Raw genomic sequence first — 23,069 nt, 5'->3', positions numbered from 1 at the left:
GTCTTTCCCAACCTCACTGATGCATTGATTTTAAATGTCTGACCTTCTGTCTCTGCCCCCAAACACACAGGAGTGGGAAGGGGAAGGTTCCAAATCAGCAGGTCCAACTCCCTCAGTGTGAACCCATCACACTCCAACACACTCCATGGAGGCCCAGAGGGAGCCAAGAGGAGGCACCTTGTGCCTCACAGCCCACTTAGAGCTTGCTGAGGGGTCAGCAAGCCCCTAGAAAAGATGAACTGATCTCTCTGGCTGAGCTTCTCACAAGGTTTCTCAAAAACCAGCTCTAAACCCCAAAACCCAACATGACACGGGACCCAGGGGAAGGTTCTCCTGCTTACAGCAAGACACTCAGTAGGTTTTAGCAAGCAGAAGATCATGGCCCATGATCCATCTGCACTAAAATCCACCCAGCTCATCATATAACTGATCTGGAAGGGTTCAGTTTATTAATGAGACAGAAATTATTCAGGCCAGCTGAAACTAAAAGCGACTTTGAATAGCTTTGCATTAGGACTCTCACTGCACTAAGTGGCACTGAGGAAATGGAAGATTAAATTTAATGTCAATAAATGCAAAGTAATGCACTGAAGAAAAGCAATCCCAACGACAGACATGACAATGGGCCTTAAAATAGATGTTGCTGTCCAGAAGAGAAACTTTTCTGGAGAGTTCATTTCCAAGTTTTTTTTCAGCCCCCAGCAGCTGCCAAAAACACCCTTCAGGTTTTAGAAACAATCAGGAAAAGTGCAAAGAATGAAAGACCAAGTATTATTTTGCCATCTGTACTGTTAGAAGGAGAGAAGGCAACTGCAAGGAGGGTCCAAGGTGTGGAATGTGGAGAAGAAAAAAGGGTGATGAAGGGACAGAAGGGTGTTAGATGGACCCAACAAAAATGTGTGTGAAAAAAAATGAAATGAGAACGGTGTTCTAACAGCCTAAAACCAAGGAGACAGACACTGGGATTATTAGCAAGTCAGATGAAATCCTTCCAGAGAAGTTCTTCATACTGGACCCAAAAACAAAACCTCTTGCTGCAGGATGCTGTGGCTTAGAGGGACCCAGAACAGCAATTGGGCAAACGAGAGATGAGTAATAAACCCTGACCTGTGGGCTCCTGGGAGCTCTGTGGACAGATATAACCTCATTTTTAGTCATGTGGGCGATCAGATATCATTGTGGGACCCCCATCCCTGGGGATAGTCAGAGCTCAGCTGGACCAGGCACTGCACAACCCCATGTGGGTGGCCCAGCTTTGCCTGGGGGGCTCAGGGCACACAGACGTCCCTCAGTTCTGGCAATATTTGGTGTTTGGGGGCTTCTGTGACACGTCACCATGTGTTACTCACACACACCTCCACCCAAAAGCCTCTCCAGCATCCCCTTTCATTCTCTTGAAATGCCACCACTATCTGAGTGACAGCATTCATTTATCTAAGAGACTGGCTGGCTTTCTGTCAACGCTGCACACAAAATTATTGTTATTACATTATTTGGGGGGGAATGAGGCCTTAAACTCATTTACCTGGATCTTTCAGAGCCTGCAAAGGAGTTCAAGCTCTTCACATGCACACACAAAAAAACCCGTCCACTGAAAGCTACGGGGAGCAGCAGAATTTAGTCTTAAGACTGACATGGAAATAGATTAATTTTTTTTTCCCATTTCATATTCTAATTACAATTCTTCTCCCCCTACTATTTTCTGTTCTCATTACAGTCTTAAAATTGCTCTGCAAATTCTGTACCTTATTCTGCTCTTCCTACCATCTTTGTCATGGAAATGAGAAACAGAATGTATAAGCATGAAAATATTGCAGAGATCAAAATTCTGCTTAACCCTTTCTCGTGCAGCTCCAAGAAGAAGCGAAAGCAGCACAGAGCAGCTCATCCTCCATCCATCCATCCATTCATCCATCCATCCATCCATCCATCCATCCATCCATCCATCCATCCATCCATCCAGACTCCTCTTGTCCTCCCAGCTGCACTGAGGAGAAAGATGCTCAGGGAAAGGGTGATTAATTTAAAGGCCAAAGTCACTCATGGTTACACCTTGCAGTGTGTGGAGGAGGGGTTGGGGTTTCAGCCGAGCAGGTTTTGCTCCTGAGGGCAGATGTTGATCTAATACATTTTGACTGTGTTCAGATGATTGTGTTTAGCTTTTAGCCTGGTGTAATAATGCTGCTGGGGAGAGCTGCTGCTGGTGCACTGAGCTGCCCTGCTGCACTGAGGGCTCAGCACATCTCCAGCCTTTGCTGTGGCACCGAGAGCTCACCAGGGCTGCAGCCAAAACCCCAAATCCTTTCTGATTTCTCTACAAGTCTGGACATGGGTACAGAAATCAGGCTGCTGGGAGGTGAGCAGCACCCACTGCTCCCAGCCAGGACCTCCCCAGCCCATTGCTGACCAGCTCAATGCTGGTTTATTTTGCAGCGCTGCTGCTGCAAGGCTCAGGCATGTACATCACTTCCTTCTCGAAACCAAACAATAAGCACATCCAGAGCTGTTTATCACAGGTGCTCGAGGAGTTTATCTGCAAAAAAATACAAACACCAGGCTCTTGCTGAGCTGGTCCTTCACCCATCAGCAGCTGAGTGAGCAGGAGAGCTGAGGAACCTGGTGAAGGGAGGAGGAGGGTACAGGGATGCAGCACCATGCTGGCACTGGCCTGGTGTGTGTTAAATAAATACAATAAGTGCTAATGAGCAATAACTGCACTGCCTGCTCCTCCAGCAACACTTGTAATTCACAGCAAGCTGAGAGAGGCAGAAAACACGCAAAGATCTGAAAGAAGCCACGGAGCCTCTGTGCTAGAGCAGTGCCAGTGTCAGAGGCACAGAGAAACATTATTTTCTGCCAGATAAAACCTCGGGGCTGAGATAAAAATAGAGCTGATACCTAGGAAGCAGCTACCAGCCTGGCTCTGCTCTGGGAGGCTTTTATGGAGATGCTGATTCCCACAGCAGCCAGAGGAAGCACTGGAGAGGGGCTCCACATGGCTCTGGGATAACCAGGGAGACAAGGGAGCAGCTGGGAATGAAGAAACCTTAAGCAGGGGAGATTTCCCACCCTATAATCGGTCCCCTCTGCCCAGGGGGTGTGCAGCACAGGCAGTGATGCTCAGCCACACACCTGAGGGGAGTTCCTGGATGGAATCAAAGCAGTCTCCTGGGGCAGCTGCCAACACCAGCCGTGGCTGGGTGACCCTGGGTTTGATGTACACAGAGCAGGAATGGGTTTGGAAATCTCTATTTGCCTTTTCTCCACTGCACAGTGAGGAAATAACAAAGTGAGGAACAGGAGAGAGGAGGGGATGCCTCAAAGCTGGGCACTTTTTGAAAACCATGTATTTTGTTTCCAATCCCCATGCCCTGCTGGCAGCTGCACAGGTCAACAGCCTGGATCCCAACTACCTCCTAACTCACTCCAATAATCCCTAAAATCACATGGGCGACTCTAATTGATATTCACAATGAAAAACAGTAGCTTTAATTCACCCCACAGCCCCTGCTCTTTCAGCACGGATTAAATATTACAAGGAAATTCTTTACTCAGAGGGTGGGCAGGCCCTGGCACAGGGTGCCCAGAGAAGCTGTGGCTGCCCCTGGATCCCTGAAAGTGTCCAAGGCCAGGTTGGAGCAACCTGGGACAGTGGAAGGTGTCTCTGCCCATGGCAGGGAATGGAACGAGATGAGCTTTAAGGTCCTTTCCAACCCAAACCTCTTTTCAAGCAAGAATACATTTCTGCCCCCCCCAGAATTCAAGATCTTGTACATTTTCTTCCCTTGCAAAGTGTAAGAGAAACAAATAATTGATTTTTCAACACCATGGGGAACATTATGCAAAACCAGCTAGTTGGGAGGAAAAAAAAAATCACAGATATTCCATGCCAGTCATTTAGAAAATAGTTTCCAACACATAGATATTTGGCACCAGCAAAAACCTGCTTTCTGTGGTTCTGCACTCCACTTTGTATGCAAATATACTCTTGCAGTGGTACTTAGAATGACTTGAAAAAAGAAAAAAAAGGGCTGACAAAGTGCAATCTATTTCACAATGTTTGGACATGTTCCTGACTCAAAAAGAAAAAAAAAAACAAAAAAAACCAAAGAAAAAAAAAAAAAAAAAAGAAAAAAAAAACTAATGAAAAGGGAGGTCTTTAAAGACTAAATAACACCCAACCCTAAACCAAGGATGATAGGAAGGTAGATTCTGAAATTGCAAGGTCAGGCTGGACAAGGCAACCTGATCCAGAGGAACCACGTGGTTCCATGTCCTTGTGAAGGGCAAACCCCAGGGAGGCAGTGGATGGGATGGTGTGGCCAGCAGGAGCAGGGCAAGGATCCTTCCCCTGGGCTCAGCGCTGGTTGGGCAGCACCTCCAGTGCTGTGCCCAGTTCTGGGGGCCACAATTTAGGAAGGACATGGAGGGGCTGGAGCGTGTCCAGAGAAGCAAGGCTGGTGAGGGGTCTGGAGCACAAGCCCTGTGAGGAGGGGATGAGGGTTTTTATCCTGGAGAAAAGGAGGCTCAGAGGTGACCTCATCCCTCTCTACAGCCCCCTGACAGGAGGGTGCAGCCAGGTGGGGTGGGCCTCTTCTCCCAGGCAACAAGTGACAGGATGAGAAGACACAGCCTTAAGCTGCATCAGGGGAAGTTTAGGCTGAACAACAGGAAAAACTCTTCCCTGAATGAGTGACTGGCACTGGAATGGGCTGCCCAGGGGGATGGTGGAGTTGCTGTCCCTGGACATGTTTAAGAAATGCCTGGATGTGGCACTCAAGCGCCATGGTTTTGATGCCTTTTGGGGATTACCTAAAAACAGAGGCCAGACAAAATTAAGAGAATAAGAAGCAGTACTATTTATTGAAGGGTCTTCAGGTATGTCCAGGGCATACAAAGCCCCCCCAGGGTCTGCACTCAAAATGGACCCTGGGTCACAGGTTTTCACACTTTTATCAGTTTGGTCCATTTGCACATTGGGGGTTCATCTTCCAATTCCAGCTTCAGGTAATGAAATCATTTATCCCAAGTTTGTTCCCCCAACTCAGTTTTGTTTCCATCTCTCAGGGCCTGAGGTAGTGAGGTGTCCTTGATTCCCAGGCCTGGAGAGGCATTGTTGTGTCTGACCAAAATGGGAAAGCAGCAGCTCCCAGTGTGTGTGGGGGGGTTTAGAGTTATACACTAAAGAATTGCAGGATTACAAATATACGGAGAAAATAAAAGCTAAAATCCTAAGGCAACAGTTTATTTAATGAGGAGGTGCTGCGTCATAGGTTGGACTTGATGATCCCAAAGGTCTTTTCCAACCTGGTTCATTCTGTGACTCTGATTCCCTGGGGTGGGTCAGGAGCAGGGCTGGGAAGGTGCAGGGCTGGGGGATAATGCACAGGCTGCCATCCCTGCTGGCAAGGCTGAGGCTGGAGCTGCAGCAGCCAAGCTGCAGACACAGCAGCAGGGCTGGAACTTCACACTCTGGAGGCCCGGGGCAGGCACAGGCAGGGGCTGGAGCTCAGCAGCCTTTCCCATGGGCTGAACCAGCACATCGGAAAGGTGCCTCCCCAGGCAGCACCACCACATCCTTGTGGCCCTGATGCACAAAGTGCTGAGTTAGGCTGGTCACACAAAGCTGCTGAGCTGTGTTTCCAGGGTGTTGTGCATGTCACAGCCCCATCACCCCACTGCCCTGGCCTTGGTTCCCCTGGTCCACATATCGCAAATTTTCATCCAAAACTTCAACTATTAAATAAGAAAAAAAAAAAAATCTCCCCCAAGCACTTCTAATTTCAGCTTCTCTTCCTTTTTTTGCTACCTCTCTGTTCACTTTATTAAACTTTCCACCAGATTTTACTGCCCTCTGACTTTTTCATTAGGGCTAAAGGTATTCTGTACTTACTGCAGCCAAGCTGGCCTCAGGTTTACTTGTTCAGTATCTCCCTTAGTGCTGAAAATTGTCAACATCTTAAAAAGACAGTTAAAATCTCATTAAAATTAATGAAACTAATTAGAAAAAAGCACCTCTGATTATTATTATTATGCCCCTGCCTCACTGTAAATAATTGAATAAAGATATTATTATGACTATTACTATTATTATTATTATTATTACTATTATTAACCCTAACAAGAAGTTTAAAGCACATTGATGAGAAAGAGAAAAGAGCAGCTTTGCCTGACTAATTAATGACTTAAATAAAAATAAACAAAGGGAGTCTTCCTTATTTTAGCAAAGTCCTGCCTTTTTCTAAACAGTTAAAAGCAAGACTGACAGCTTTATAGATAGGGAAATGGGCAGATAAGATAAACACGCACAATACAAACTTGTCCAAAGCTTTTACAGTCTTTCTCTGCACCACTTCCAGCTCATTAAATTACAGTATTACTATAGATTTGCAGCAAAATTATCTTTTATCTCGTCTTCTTTTAAAGCTATTTGGCATTTGCTGGTATTTTCTATTATAAATCTAATTGCAGATTCCAAACAGACAAGGGCTCATTAAGCCTTAATTATGCACATGTTGTTTTCAATAAACATTTTCATTTGGACTGCTGTGAGCTGTAATTGTTCCGAAGGCACTGCAGCCTCCCATTACCCACTTCCCTGGGATGGCAAAAGCTACTTTCAAGTAGGTCAGAGCTGGACTGGAAAATCCCTTTGGAACCTGTGGAGTTTGGGTGGTGCTGCCCCGGTGGGAATGTTGGCAGGGAGCTGTGGGATGCCCACAGGGATGGGGTTCCACCTGCACCCAGCCCTGTTGTGGGGTTAACCATGGATTCATGGAATGGTTTGGCTTGGGAGGCCTTTAAAGGTCTTTTATTTTCAACACCCCCAGCTTGGGCAGATGGAGGGGAGCAGGGAGGAGCCCTGGGCATGGGATGGGGAATGGGATTGGTGCTCACTCTTCACAGGGAGTAGAGCCAGAGGGGAAGATGTTCCAATGATGCCTTAAGCTTTAGCTTTCATATTTTCAGATTCTGTGCTGCCTGGGGGTGTAATTCTGAGCCTCATATTAAGTGCTAGTCAGCTCTCTGCACAGAGCAGGGAGATAAAACAAATCCTTGTCCTGCTGCACACCAAGGACAACTTTCAGGCCCAAAAGCACAAACAAGGGTGGCTGAAGGGAGGAACAAGAAGGATGAGACCTCACAGCCTGGAGCTGTAAGTGCACAATTAAACCCCAATATGCAAATGAACCAAAACTTATAAAAATGTGAGACCTTGTGACTGTTTGTCCATTTTGTGACCATTTTGGGTCCACCTGGGGTGTAGCCCTGGTCAGGCCCTGTCCTGCCCAAGGTGGATCTTAAAGGCCTTTCAGTAAATATCTGCTTTATTCTCCAGCTTTGTCCAGTCTCTGTTTCAGGTCAGCCTGAAACAAGGCATCACCAGCAGCTTGCCTTTGGCTGCAGTTGGGCAGCAGGATTTCTGCTTGGGAGTTCCTGCTGGGAACAGGCTGCCCAGGGCACAGCTGGAACACCATCACTGGAAATGTTAAAAACACAAGAGGTGGCATTGCCCAGAATGGCTTAGTGGTGATACTCAGTGGAAGGCTGGATTTGATGATCTTGGAGGTCTTTTCCAAGTGGAAAGATTCCATGATTTGGGCACCTCTGGGGATGCTGCCAGCTCAGCCCAGCATCTGCCAACGGCTGGGCTTCACTCCAAGCCCAGGTCCTCTCACAGCATGGCCACAGGCAGCACAGGAGAAAAACGTTCCAGCCCACCCCAAACCAAATGAGGGTGGTGGGGAGCCCTCTGCACCTCTTGTTGAAGCCCTGCTTCTGTTATGTTCTGTTTGCACTCTGAAATAAGTAACCCACAAGAAGAGCTGAGCTTTTATTAGCAGCTCAGGCTTCCTCCTAACAGCACGAAAGCTGCCTTTGCTCACACTCAGGAGTTACCAGAGCAGGAAGGAGGTTCAGGATGACAACTTTGAGGTCCTGGGTCCTTCTAGCCTCACTCACCCCTGTGGGTCCCAGGCTGGAGTGTCCAGGGCAGCAGAGTGTGTCTCTGCCCCACTTGTCAGTGAGGAGCCATCACACTCAAACCTCACCAGCTTCCTCAACCTCTTCAGGGGAGAAAAAGCTCCTAACAAATAATTTCCCAACTTATGAAGGGTTAGGGCTCCAAAGGCAGGCTGGAGGTGCTGGTTGCTGCTGGACCCAGGAGTTTGAAAGGTTTTAGCACCACTGGAAAGAGCACAGTCTGAATATAATCAGTGCTGCAACTTCTGCCCTCAATTCCTGCCAGCCAGGTATCCAACATTCTATCTCAGGACAGCAGAGGTGGCCAGAAAAGGCCTTGTTTCTTTAAGAGATTAGTATCCCCCTTCTCCAGGTTTCTTTCTCTCTTCTCAGTGTAGGACATGACAAATCCTGTCCTGAAGACTCACGTTGCACTTTCAGAAGGAAAATGTGTCAGAGTAAGCATGAAAACTTATGGCCTTGCCTTTGAAAAAGAGAAGTTTTCAAGCAATAATTTGACCCAGAAAGGTTTTCTAGGTCATTTTGACTTGGCATGTATATGTCTGACCCACTAAATCTACCACAATAAAATTACAGAGTTCGTTCCAGCCCGTTGGTGTCAAATCATTCATAAATTCAGATGCACTGTTTACCCAACTGCTATTCATATATTCACAGGGAAGGTCTTGCCAGGCTCCTTCTGGGGGGAAGGATTTGCCCTGTTCAACATTAGCTCACGCTGACAAAGGGAAAATGTAAAAGCTGCCCTGACAAGCTGAGCTCTTCCTCCCACAGCCCTCACCCTGAGAAGACACAGGATTTATGGCTGTGCCACCCTTCCAGGGCTGGTGACACTCCCCACACTGGCCTGCTGTGGGTTTGCCATGGGGAGGGAACACCAAGGCCTGGTTGTTGTCACCTGTGTGGGTGCAGGCACTAATCAGCACAGCCACACTATTGAAGAAACATTTATCCCTGCTGTACCCTGCCTGAGAAACCACAAAGGCGACACTGGAGCTGCCACCAGAATGGCCCTGAGGAGCCCAACATGGGCTTTACAAGAGAAGCAGCTCATGTTCAGCCTGCCAGGACACACAGAGGAGCTGTGCTCAGTGGTGCTGCCTGCCAGTCACAATTACCAACACCAAAGGGTTTTCTTAAATCCACTTTTTTAAATCCACTCTAAGATTTTTGAATTCTTATACATAATCCAAGCAACGCCTGTTAAAGGAACTATTGTGAGAGGTATTACGGAATATTGCTGTCCATGACTGTATGGGCTGGGCTGTCAGAGCAGTCACGTGCATGAGCTCCATCCCCTCTCCAGAGGAGACAACATCCCCAGGGAGACAACAACTCCAGGGCCGGGTCCCTGTAAGCAGCCTTCCTCCCCATAGGGCACTTCCCACCAGCACACATGAGGGATGCTGTGTATGGACTTGCTGGGTCTGGTTTTCATCCACATAAGCACAATTTTATCCTTGGGATGGATCCTGGCCCCGAGCACACCTGCAGCCAACACTTCCAAACAGGGGTTGAAAGGCCAGGAAAGCCTGAGGAGATGGGTGCCCATCCCCACTGCCCTCTTCCTAATGTCCACCCCATTTGTGCCAGCGGGGTAAAGAAGCAGGGACTGTCCCATAACTGCTGTGTCCAGGGACTGTCCTGAGTCCCATAACTGCTGTGTCCATGGCACTGTCCTGTGTCCCACAACTCCTGTGTCCATGGCAGTGCCCCACTCCAGCCAGGCACCAGGAAGACTTTACCAGGTGCTGCACAAAGGGACAAGCCCTCCTGCACAGATGCTCTCAGTTTTAAGACACATTCTGCTGGTCACACCCAGGACAGCCCAAGTGGCCAGGCAGGCTGGCACAGTCACCACCAGCAGCTTTGGCCTCTTCCTTGGCTGCATTTTCTCCCTGAGCCTCAGGGTCAGGAGTGTACGTCCAAAGGCACATCCAGCTCAGGAAGGAAGGATCCACTGACCAAAGAACCCACAAAGAAGCATTTTTTTGCACAGTGGCCTTGGCCAAGAAGTTGCCCACATGGTCAAGACACAGGTAGGAGAAACCACAGCTGGGACCTCCTTATGTGCCACCCCACACAGAGGTAGGACCATGCCAACAGGGACAGCCAGCAGAGCTGCACTCAGCCCTGTTGCTCCCCAACCTGGTGTGGTGCCACCAGGGGCACACAGGGGACAGACACCACCTCAAGGGATAGGTACCACCCCACAGCTCCAAACATGCCAGGGGGTTTCATGGCCCTTCTGCAGCATGGAAGGATGTGCTGTAAAAACACAGCAAGACACATCATCCCCAAAACCAAGGTTTAAGGAAATGCCATTTGAGTCAGCTTTGACATCTCATGACATTATTTTGATCCCAATGTTTCCAGAGAAAAGGACTCTTTGCTCAGGTTTTCACCATGCCTAAGGCAGACACCTAAAAAAATCCCATTTACTAACTAATGATTAGTACCCCACACTTTCTCCAAAACCATTTAGTGGGGGAAAGTGATTCCCACTCTCATCCTGATTTGGGAAGTCACTCAAGATTTCAAGCTCTCCAGTGAATATGTTCCATTTTGTATTTCAGCTGCACCTCTGTAAAGACACCTTTTTTCCCCACTTCCAAAATTTCCCTGACTGTTAAGAGAAACAATCCTCCTTGTTCTGAGAGAGAGCAGCAGGAATTAGACCAGTGCTGCATGTTATGTGGTAAAGCAGCCCCAGACTCTGCTTTGGTTGAACTCTTTTACATCAATGAACGTTTTCTTTATTCAAATTTGTATTATAGAGATTTAAGCATCCTGGAGAGATGAAAACACTTAATTTGTTACTGCCTGAGCTTAATCTTTTGTTTCCCTCTGTTGCCCTGTAACCTGTCCCTCTGTGATCCTCTAATGCTCCACGTGCAGCATCTTCCCCACCTGCTAATTACAGGCTCCATTGTGCCAGATAATTCAGCCCCAGCGAGGCTGCAGGGTGGTTCTGCATCTCCACACCGTGTTTCGCTGCTGCCTCCAAAACCAGAGGAATTAATCACCTTCTCCAGTTGGTAAGTGAGACCAGACACTTGTGTGCTCATTGGAAAGGAAAACAACTCTGGTTCCTTTCAGCAAAACATAATGAATCTCCCAGAGAGCAGGAAGCTCATAGTTTATATTTCTTGGAAAAGAGTGTATTAACATATTAAGTCTAAAAATATATCTATAAATCTTTGCAAGTCAGAGCGGAAACAAGAGGCAGCGTGGCTGGCTCTGAAGGAGCTGCAAGTGCTGACACAGATGAGCCCCCAGCAAACACTTTCTGTGCAAATCACATTTACCTTTGCTGCCTGCCAGGGCTGCAGTTTAACCCTGCTAGAGATATTTACTGCAGGCAGCCCAGAGACCATCATTTTGGTACATGATTTCCATCCATCCATCCATCCATCCATCCATCCATCCATCCATCCATCCATCCATCCATCCATCCTCCACAACTCAGCGAGACACCTGAGGGCATTTAATTCTTCTCCTCTAATTCAGAAATTAGGCTCCTTGTGCCCCTCCTGGGGAGTTTCTGCTTTCCCACCACTGCTCAGCCACGGTCCCATCAGCCAGTGAAGAGTTTGGCAGCAATCACATCCCTCTGCCCTTCTCTGAGGCTTCCCAGGCAGGGTTTGTGATGATGTTGGGGGATAAGGTTTAGACCATCCACCCTAAACATCCCTAAACATTAGGAAAAGCATTTTATCACCAGCCTAAACTCCAGCTTATGTCATGGCAAGAGCATCTTTAGCTTTGCCTCTCCAGCACAAGAGTCCCAAAGGAGCCTATAAAATGTGACAGGCACAGAATCACCAGCAAAAACAACTGCTCTGAAAAAGAGCTCAGGGCTGGCAAATGCCACATCTGGTCCTAAGAGAGGCTTGGAAAGCAAACCTGAAAATAGGGACACATGTGGTAGGGTGAGGGAGACTGGTTGCAACAAAGCAGAGCCAGAGGAGCTGTAAGAGATCACAATGGTCCCACAGAGCACCCCGGGGCTCACCCTCAGCAATGAGGCTTTTGAGAGAACCAGTGCGTTGATGCTTTCCAAGGTTTCTTCTCAGAGTTCTCTACAAAGAAAATGTAAAGCTTTGAACCCACCTCCATTCGAGTTTCAGCCCATGTCAATAAAGGTGCGTTTTCCACTGTTGTGGATGCTCTCAACTGAAATTTCAATACAGCTGCTCTGTGAGGAGCTGACTTAAGCCTAAATTATTACCAGGCTGATCTCAACTGTGTGAAGAGTTCCCATACCAAGCTGAGCTTTGGTTTAACCAAACTGGGCTTTAGATGTGGGTGACGCTGAACACAGACCTGAGGTTGCTAAGGGCCTTGACAAAGCTGAGCCTGGGACTTGTTTCTTCAGAGGAAATAATTAACAATACACCAGCAGAAGTATTTAACCAGGTCTCCTGTTGCTCAATATCTTTATTAATGACCTGAAAACTAGGCTGCAGACTGAAACAAAGATGAAAAGAACATTATTTAGGTTAATTACAAATGAAGAAGTCTTGGGAATTTTTGAGCCACCTAACCAGGCAGAAAGAACACCAGCGCAGGAGAAACTCTGTGCTGACAAATCCAAAAGAGTCCATGCAGAAAGGAGGGGTCTGAAATCCTTCTAGACTTTCACAGGGAGTAAACTCACTGAGCAGTAAGTGGCCAAACCAACCACCACGTCAGCTGTCCCACGCAAAGCTCCACTGAAAGCACGGCAATATCAAAATGATAGAGTGCAAAAATAACAGGTCAGAAGGGAACACAGAAAATCCTGTAACGTTGTTATCCAAACCGTCAGCACACACTTGCTCCAGGTGCTGAATTCAGTTGCACTCCCCCCGCTTCTCAGCAGAGAGAGATGAGAAAACAAGGGAAGAAAGATGGGAAACCAAAGCCCTGGGGCGAGAGAGGACATTTGAAACACGGAGCTGTTTCATGGGAGAAAAAAGGAAAAGGCCTTGTTTTCTCAAAAGAGGAGGTGCAGAGACATATGACAACATATAAAATCAATATTTTTGGCAAATCACTCCACGCAGGGATGCAAGTCCCCAGCACAGAGGCTATTCCTGGGAGAGGGTCGCATCAGGAGCTGGTGGTATTCCCAGAGCCCCCAAAAAAACTGTTCTAATCTTGCCCCAAATGGGCTCATTTAGAAACGATCACAGTCCCCACATGTGAAATCCAGATAACTGTGTTTATCTCCAGCACAGCAATGAATCACTTCATGATGCTCCTGCGAGGAGCAAAGCCTTGAGTTCACTGCAAGGAGAATCCCCGTCCAGCCTCCTATCTCCAGTTTTGTAATGCAGATACAGCTCCCACTGGGGCTGGGTCAGAGCCAGGATTCATAGTGAAACAAATCAGGGCTCTGTACACTGAAAGCAGAATTTCAGGTTAAAAATATGCTTACACATCTTGAAGCAGAGGGTAATACTTATAGGAAAACAAAAAGGGCCAAATTCACCTCTGGCTTCAGATTTCTATGAGCAGTTTCGCTCCGCCCACCTCAACAACCAAAAAACCCCCACAATGTTTTCAAGGCAGTTTCATTTCAAAGCACTAAAATCACATTCTGAGCCAAGAGGCGTGAGAAACTCAAGAGCACCATAAAACCATCCCTGCCTCTGCTTGTTTTGGGGTCTTTGTTTCCACGGTGGTTTCCTGAGCTTCAGGGAGACAAAGCTCTTTCCTCCCACCTCACACAGGGGAGCAAAGCCTAACGAGGAGGCAGAGGACAAGATCCAGGTGCCCAGCAGGGACTCATGAAATCCCACCACGAGATCCAGGCTCCTGGTGCCCAGCACCATCTCCTTCCCCCAGCCCAGCTCTGGTGACACAAGATGGAGCAGCACAGGTCATCTCACAGAACCCCAAGATGGTTTGGGTTGGAAGGGACCTTAAAGCTCATCTGGTTTCAGCCCCTGCCATGGGCAGGGACACCTTCCACTGTCCCAGGCTGCTCCAAGCCCTGCCCAGCCAGCCAATTGTCACAAGAGGACACGAAAGAATCACACTCACTCATCAAGTTGAGAAGGGAGGAGAGAAATAATAAGTTTATTTTGATTTTGGGGTTTTTATAGAGTCTTGAATATTTTCAGGAATGGGGAGATGAGAGTAACACCTCTCTGACCCCACTGGTCAACTTAGAAGTCCATCAATTTGTTCTTCCCCATGGAAAGGAATGCATGTTTACAAAATACCAGTTCTTGTTTTTGTTACAAGCAGGAGAAAACTCCAGTAGAAATGAGAAACAATCAGAAGGCTGAAAAATCAGGGTGACAGTCAATGGTCCTTGGAGACCAAGGAGCTGCTGGGCCAAGGTAATTGTGCTTGCAGCAACAATGCAGGGTCACTCAGCAGGCCAGGGTGAGGAGCAAGGGCTAGGCCATGGCAAAGAGAGAACGCAAGGCAAAAATGCAGGGTTTAAATGGTTTGGCCAATTTTCCTTGCCCTCCTTCCCATGAAGACAGGATGAGAGTTGGGATTTTCCAGGCTGGAGAAGAGAAGGCTCTCAGGAGGTCTTAGAGCCTCTTCCAGGGCCCAGAGGGACTGGGGACAAGGGATGGAGGGAGAGGACACAGGGAATGGCTCCCACTGGCAGAGGGCAGGGACAGATGGGATATTGGGAAGGAATTGTTCCCTGTGAGGGTGGGCAGGCCCTGGCACAGGGCGTCCAGAGCAGCTGTGGCTGCCCCTGGATCCCTGGCAGTGCCCAAGGCCAGGCTGGATGAGCCTTGGGGCACCCTGGGACAGTGGAAGGTGTCCCTGCCCATGGCAGGAGATTAAAACAAGATCTTTAATGTGTCTTCCAACCCAAACCATGCCAGGACTCCCTCAAACAGGACAAGCTCTTCCAGCATCACCCAAACACCTCACACCAAACCAACCCATCCCAGTGGATGTGCTGGCACTTCCCACCCATGATTCCAGGGAAAACAAGGGGCAGGAGGAGATGAGCAGAGCAACCCAGTCCCACAGAGCCCAGGCTGCTGGTTGCTGCTAGTTGCAGGCAAATCCTTCCCTGCACCCTGCAGTTGCAGCAGGCTCCCACCAGCTCCGTGTCCAACTCTCCATCAAGCAGCAACCTGAGTATTTTTAACACTCTTCTGTTTGAAGCTTAAATTTGCAAAACCCACCAAAACAACGGCAACCACATAAAGAAAAAACAAAAACAAAAACAAAAACAAAAACCCAAAAAAAAAAAAAAAAAAAAAAAAAAAAAAAAAAAAAAAACCAAAACACACACACAAAAAAAAAATAACAAAGCACCGACACCCCAAGGAAGCAGCCTGGAGCTCAGAGACTGCTCAGCTCCACAGCAGGTGAAAGCAAAGCCCGTGTTTCCAAAAAAACCCAAACCAGCCTCCTGTCATTCAAATGGTATTTGAAAGTGAATGAGCTGCCAACCAATCAACTCCCCATCAGGATTCAAAGAACAGTATATCCAAACCTCAGGGCTGTGGCCAAGTATGTGTTTGCAATGCAGGAACACTACAGCAGCAGCAGCAGAGGCCGTTTGCAAGAGTAAATGAGGTTATTTTGGCAGCAGAGCGGATGTAGCAAACAAGCCACTTTAACTGAATATGGTAAACAGAGATGGAGTGATTATAGGAAGAATGAATGTAATCGGGTTCCGAGTTGCTCTGAATTGCCTCGACTGACCACAATATCTGATAAAACCAATGGAAAAAGTTCTGGTTTCCTCTTGCATATAATTGATTATCTTACTGAGATCTACTGGTTTATACACACACACACACTCACAGCCCTCTGAAATTCAGTTACTTGGTGGTGCTGCCAGAAATAACCCAGAGCAGGAGCAGTTACATGGTATTTATTTTTGTCTGGGGTCACAAACTCCAGAAGTGAGAAAGAAGGCAAAGGCCTCTCCCAAAATAAGCACCTGGGAGGTTTGCCTTGAGGAGCTGAGGTGTAACTGCTCTGATCCACACTCAGCCAACACTGCTCCTTGCTGGCTTCTGAGACAGGGAAGTGGGGAACATGCTGAGTGCCATTAACCAGACCTACCTCAGGGCTGTCTTCTTGAAAAGAAATGCTGGCTTTGATTTATTAAAAATGCTGGAAAAGTGTCTTTGAAATTTCCCCAGTGCCATGAGCTGGCAAATAAAGATGATGGAACAGCCCTGTGCCTGGAGAGGGATGTGGGATACAGCCAGGGTGAGCTGTGATTTGGGATGGAGAGGGGACAGGAGCAATGGGCCATCCTCTGTCCTGGCTGTTTGGTTCCTTTCACACAGCAGCCTCAGGCCAGAGGAGTTTTGCAAAGACCAGGTTGGATTTTTTTTGCTGCTACCACCTCCTGCCCCAGACACACTCACATCTCCTCAGCTTGGCTTCTGCCAGAAGTTATTCAAGAACAAAAAACCAAACAAAAACAAGCAAAAGGAAACCCAAGAGGACCTGCAATCTCTTCTTGCTGTGGTGACAGTGAATCCTGAAGCAAAAATGTGCCAAAAAGTCGGGCAGGGGCTCTGCGGGGTGCCGGGAAGCGCGGCGAGCTCGCCTGCCGACAGCGGGAAGGAGCCAAATATCCACAAACAAGTTTCCTGTCTGAAATTAATTTACTTACTGAAACAGCACTCAGCAAAACCTGTGATTAATATTTTCCTCCCCAGGCTCCTAACATGACAAAACAATAATTAATGAAATACGAAACTGAACCTGAGTTACAGTAAGTGTAAAAATATTATTGTTTCTTTTATCTTCCCTTCTCTTTATCCCTCGCAGTGGTGGGAGACACCGAGCCCTGTGCTCTGCTTTCCAGGACAATGCTCTGCACTGGCAGGGACATGGGGCTGGTTTTTTGGGACCTGTCCCTGGTTACCTGGCACCTGCTAGACAGAGGAAACCCAGGATGGAGCTCAGGAGGAGGATGTAGGGAAAGGTGTAGGGGAAGCAGCACGGTGGGGAGTGAGCCCGTTCCTTTTTGTCATGTCCATCCCTGTGGGATAGTGATTAAATGCAATAAAACAACCAGGAGGCAGCTGGAGGATTCAATCCTGAATGCCACGTGCTGTCTTATCCTGCCTAATGTTTAATCTATTCCCAGCCATGGCACAGCACTCCCTGGCCCTTGCTCAGGTCTCAGGCTGCCTCCAGCCCAAAAGCACTCATGGGCAAGCAGCCTGTGGTTTTTAAGGGATCACTCACAGCTGGAATAAGCCAGAAGAGGGTTTAAATAACAGCTTTAGCAGCACAAAAATTCCTCTCTGGAAAGCTGAGTGGGGACATGCTGGGAGAGGGTGCCAGCCCCAGGAGAGGGTGGTGGCAAGGTGCCCATAGCCACTCCTGCCACCATGGATGGCAAGGTTGGGATGATTTATCCAAAATCCATCCTTTGGCCTTCTCAAGGCAGGGACACCTTTCATTAAATCTGGTTGCTCCAAGTTCTGTCCAACCTGGCCTTGGACACTTCCAGGGATCCAGGGGCAGCCACAGCTTCTCTGGGCACCCTGTGCCAGGGTCTCACCACACTCTGTGTAAAGAATTTCCTTATATCTAATCTAAATCTCCCCCCTTTGAAATCTAAAAATCTCAATATAATTTTATCTAAATATACAAGGTCACCTTGAATTCTGTTTACAGAGCAATTATTTAAATAAAGCAATTGTTTGAGTCCTCTGGTGGACTTTTATCAAATTTTCATTTTCATCTGCATCTCTAAAGCACAAATTGATTGTGTTTCTATGATTAGAGTACAACTGTAAGTAAGGATGAGCTAAAATACCGTGGAAATTATACTGTACACACATGCAAATTCACACACACAGACTTGGTATTATACACTCACATATTTATATGCACACATAGAGGTAACACAAGAGCCCCACACATGTATTTATATGGACATTGAGCCTGGGGGCTCAGTTTGCTCCCTTGGAGCTGTACCAGCCTGGCAGGCACAGGGCTGGGAAACCAGGAGCTGTGGGAGCAGGTGGGTGCTGCTCTGCACCCCAGTTCCCCCACAGCCACAGGCACCCAACTGTAAAACCACAAAGCCCAGCTCCAAGGCAGCAGAGCAGAGCCCCCAGCGTGGGAGTCAGCTCCAAACCCAGGGAAAGGGGAACTATTAGGGAAAATTGACTACATTTGTAAGAGTCTTGCAACTCCTCTTTTTTTTTTTTTTTTTTCTTTTTTTTTTTTTTTTTTTTTTTTTTTTCTTTTCTTTCCCTTGTAGAGGTTTGGGACAAGCCCAGCCCAGGCTGAATCACACAAATAAAGCACCTGCTGCTGCAGGCTGAGCTCTGTGGGGGCTGTGCCAGGCAGGGGACGTGTCACCCTGACGCCTTGTACCTCCACTAATGACTCTGAGATCAATGGCACGGAAGATGAAGAAGAAAGTGATTTAATTTTCAGATCAACGGGTTACACAAGTACACAAAGCATTCCCTGTCACACAAACGTGTTACCTTGATTCCTTCCATCCTTCAGCTGAGGGAGCAGCAGAATGCTGTTGCATTGCCCATTTTTCATTCCTGCACTCCTCCTGAGACCCTGGGATGTGGAAGACCCCACCAGCCTTTTATTTTATGTTGAAAAGACACAAAGCTGATGGAATATTTCCATTGTTAGCAGGGCACTTTGGTTGCCCTGATAAATAATTACCCAGGTTTGCAAAATACTCGCAACACAAAGCAAGAGGAAGACTAAAGTCTTTAAAAAACCAAACCTCCCAAAGCAACTAAATCCTGGCATGTGGGTAACAGGGACTGTAAGGAGTAAACCCCTAAAGGTGAGATGGACATAGGAAAAAAGAAGAACTAGGGCAAGACTGCAGTGGAGAGCCCAGGAGAAGAGCTGGGTGATGAGCTGGAGACAAGGCTTCACTCTCTGCCCCTCACAGGACCTGCTCTAACTCACCTGCAGGATGGGGAACAGCCAGGTGAGGAGCACAGTTTCCCACCACTCTGAGCTTCTGTTCATTATCTGAGAGCTTTTTGGAAGCCTCATCCAGGAACTGATTCAGTTGAAAACATCAGGTTCAGCACCCAACCCTTCCAGTCAGCACCGACTTCTACTCAGCATTGGGCTGGGAGATTTTTTGAGCTTGGTAATTAAAACCCACTTAAAAGAGTTTCCTCCATCCTCAAGAGCCTCGTGATTTACTGTAGCTCCTACTTGAACTCATACATGTCTTGCATTTCCAGACATTAGGTAATGAGGTTTTTGTGGTCCACAGAGCTTTCTCACCGATCCTCTGAGTCTGCAGCCAGCAGCAATGACTGCACACACAAACACTGAGAGAAAAGTCTTCAGGACCTGCCATTAGACACTCCAGAAACTGTCAGATCACACACAAACCTCACCCCAGTCTATCTCAACAGCTAAGGTTAGAGTGGTCCAGGCACAATAGGTTGATGTTCAGGTGGACCCCAGTTGTGTGAAGTGTGTTGGCCTCACTCCTCACTGATCCCTAAATCTGACAGAGATGGGGCAGACCCCAACAAATCCCAGGAGGTGATGGGCTACCCAAAGTGCCTGCTGAGGGTCACAAGGAGGTGGGAAGAAGCATTTCACAGGATTCCTCTCCAGCAGCACAGCTCCTGTGCCTGGCAGGACCATTGTTTCAGTGTGGATTCACAAGGAAGAACAGAAACTCATCTATTTCACTCCCACCTACAGCTGCCTCTTCTCAGAGAGCATCTAATTCTTGAGGAAAGCATGTAAAACTCAAACCTTTCTTTGAGTCTAGCAGGTGACAAAAGAGGAGACCACAGACACAAAAGTGCAGAATGACACTTCACAAGTATCTGTTGATGCCAGAGGCTGGAACCCAGCTTGGCCAACCTTCCATGCACAGTGGACAGTTGGCCCCCACAGATTCCTTCACAAACCCCTGGGAACTGGAATCTGACACAGGGAGATAACTGGGCTGATTTAGTCATGCTAAAATGGCACTGAGCTTCCTGCATCTGAACCCATGGCACTGGAATCCAACAGGGAACAGGCCACACCATCCCACACACAGTTTGAGCTCCTTCAGCTTTTTGCTGGGAATAGGAAGGATCCAGGTTTTGAAAGTATTAAAAATTTAAGCTTTGCTCAGGCCAGGAAACACAAGCAGAGCTCCTAATACATAGGAAGGAGCTTGGAATTAAAGGAGTTTCCAAAAGCCTGGTCTCAACAAACTCAAACCTCCATGGACAAAGAGGAGTTAATTTACAGAATTATCATAGAATAGCATGGGCTGGAAAGGACTTTAAATATAATCTCCTTCCAACCATGCCATGGACAGAGATGCCTTCCACTAGACCAAGTCATTCCAAGCCCTGTCTAACCTGGCCTTGGACAGTTCCAAGGATGGAGCCAACACCCTTGAGGAGCCACCAGGCCCACAGTGCCTCAGCTGGCACTGACAGGTCTCTGCTGCTCCCTTTCAGCTGGGTAAAGCAGCTGTCACTCGTTTCCTTACCTGTTTACTGAAACAAAGCCTTTCCCCCATCTCTCTGCTGGAGCAATACCCAAGGCACGGCTGTTTGGTGACAAAGGGAGGTGGTGCCTGTGCCACCCCAGCTGTGATGCTCTAACCAGTATGGCTAGTGGCAGGTGATAAATCAGATGCCCTTTAACTCCCCAGCTGAGCTCTGCACACACCACACCACTGGAAGCACAAGCAACAACCAATATTTTTACTGACAGGTGATAAATCACATGCCCTTTAACTTGTGTGCACCAGTTGCAAATTTAGTTAATTAGAAATTCATGCTGACTCCTTCCCATGTATTATTTCCTGCCTGATTTACATGGGCTGTTGTTGTTGGAATGCTTGCTGGGATTAAGGCTCTTGGAAGCCAGGGGAGCACAGATCTTTGCTGCAGAGCACCACGACCTCTAGTGCTGTGCAGCCTGGAGAAATTAGTGGCAGCAGGAAGAGTGGCAGCAATGGAAGGGGACCAAAATGTCTTATGGGCACTTGATGGGTCCCTGCCAGCACAATGGACAGGTATGGCTTGCACATGGAAACTCTGGGCTGCCACTGGGAGCCTTCCCTGGAAATACAAAAAACAGCAGAAAAGTCTTCCTCCAGCCTGTGGAGTTCTGCATTTTCCCACATTGTGCTGAAAATAGATACAAAAGGTTCTTTTTTAACTGCCTTTGGAGGTTTCTGTCACCCCTGGGCAGCCCCTTGGAGCAGCACTGTGACACCCAGCAAGTCCCAGTGCTCTCCCATGGGATCAGGGAAGGATTGCTGGCCAGTGCCCACTGTGCTGGGAGCTGGTGAGAGGACAGCCACCCACTCCAGCCACACTGCTTTCCACCAGAATTTGTTATTCTCCTCATTTTGGCAAATTAAACCCACTCTTTTTTCCAACTATTTTGTCCGTATTTTTCTATGGACACTCTCATGCTACTGATTGTATTTTCAGCTCTGCTACAAAAGGGCATTTGTTAAAATATTCTATGAGTGCAGAAGACTCATAACAGATTCAGAAACCCAGTGATAATCATAATAATTTTTTAGCACTTGTCTGCCAGACAGAATTATCAGCAAAAGCAGGGCCCTGTTATCTGCAGGAGCTGTATATGATACGTTCATTTCTTTTTTCTCCCCCTCCCTCTATAAACTTCAATTATTAATGATGGAAATTTTTCCTGGCCTATTCTTCCCTTGGTGGGAAAAACAGCCATTACTGACATTTGCCGATTTAAATCTAATCCTCCTCATCTGCATATAGACGAGGCTCTGTTTGACTCTGCCTATTGATCCAGCTAGGAAAAGGGACTCTATAACTTAATCTGATGTCAAAGGCTGATGTGTCCTGTAGGAAATCGGCGCTGTAGATCTCCCTGCTATAAATATGTCACCAGAATTAACTGGAAGCACTAATAGGTCACTCAATGAGCTCCACGGTGCACACAGGGCACACCGAGGCCGCTGTCTGCCTGCTTGTGATTGATGACACCAAAAATTAGCCAGAGCAGAGGGTTGTCAGCCAGCCCAAGGGACAAGGGACTAGCTGGCATGCTTTGTTCTCCTGCATGTGCTGGGTCCCAACCCAGCCCTGTCACTTCTGAAACATTTAACACATTTTACATGAAAAGAAAAAAAAGAAAACTTCCTACTACAAGGATAAAACAATGGAAAATAAGTAGGATCTCTTCCAGCTCTTCCTTCCTGCAGTTTGTCCTGCAGCACTGCCTTTGGTGAGCAAACAGCCAAGAGAGAAATTCTGGTGTCCTATTGCAGGCAAAGAACCCCATGGAGGATGGCAGGGATGGCATCACGACCTGGAAATGCAGCTCTGCATGCCCTGGGGATCACTGTGATCCCAGTCTGCTCACTCTGGGCTGGTTTCTGCATACCAAAACACTCCAACCCAGGAAAAAGCCTTCCTTGTTTAGCTGTGTCTCTTCTTCACTCACAGTTTATCATATAATTGTGGAAAGGTTGGGCTTGGAAGAGACCTTAAAGGTCACCTCATTCCACCCCCCGCCACGGGCAGGGACAGCTTCCACTATCCCAAGCCCCACTGGCCTGTCCCAGATGAAAACCACCACACCAGGGATGGAGATGGATGGACCATGAGCCCCTCAGCATTGGGACTAATGACAAGGAAAATTAAACAGGAGTCAACTTCTGGGTGATAGCTCAGGTGGGCTTGCTCTCACTGGCACCCTGAAGAGCAGCAGTTTTTGTCCCAAAATTGCTCATGTTTCTCACAGGGGTGCAGGGCAAGACCACTGGGCTCACACACAGAGCTGCCAACTTCCTTCACACATGAACGGGCCTCACACATGAATAAAGGCCTGGAACAGCATCTGACCCAGCCCTAATCAACTCCCACCCCCAAGCATGAGGAGCAGCCTGGAATGTTCTCCCATCCAGCTTTGTTCTCTGGCCAAGAGGCAGCCTGGACCAAATTACTCTCATTTTCCTGTACTGAGGAGCTGAGACAGTGCCATGTGGTATCACCAAGGATGCAGGAGGAGAGGCTGTTCTCCAAAGGCACACACCATCCCACATGTCCTGGTGGATTTACAAACCTCAAAGCCAACCAGAAAACATCAGAGAGTCCACAGGCTGCCATGGCCAAAGCCAGGGTGATGCTTCC

General features: G+C 47.7%; 1 protein-coding gene across 2 annotated transcripts in view; it reads right to left on the bottom strand.

The window, feature by feature from the left end:
- The window catches only part of TOX2 (TOX high mobility group box family member 2), a gene marked incomplete at its 5' end in the record, with an annotated part of 149,884 nt that overhangs the window by 94,994 nt on the left and 31,821 nt on the right, over positions 1 to 23,069 (bottom strand). The window contains one exon of one of the 2 annotated variants that reach the window (XM_083873446.1): positions 1,838 to 1,910. The exons of the other annotated variant lie outside the window; for it this stretch is intronic. Coding sequence (XP_083729572.1) covers positions 1,838 to 1,903 — 66 coding nt within the window. Of the gene's footprint in view, positions 1 to 1,837; positions 1,911 to 23,069 lie in introns of those variants that run through there. 2 annotated transcript variants of the gene reach the window in all.

Source organism: Zosterops lateralis (assembly GCF_965231275.1).
Source record: "Zosterops lateralis genome assembly, chromosome: 16".
Classification (NCBI taxonomy): domain Eukaryota; kingdom Metazoa; phylum Chordata; class Aves; order Passeriformes; family Zosteropidae; genus Zosterops; species Zosterops lateralis.
This window is presented reverse-complemented; position numbering and strand designations above follow the sequence as displayed.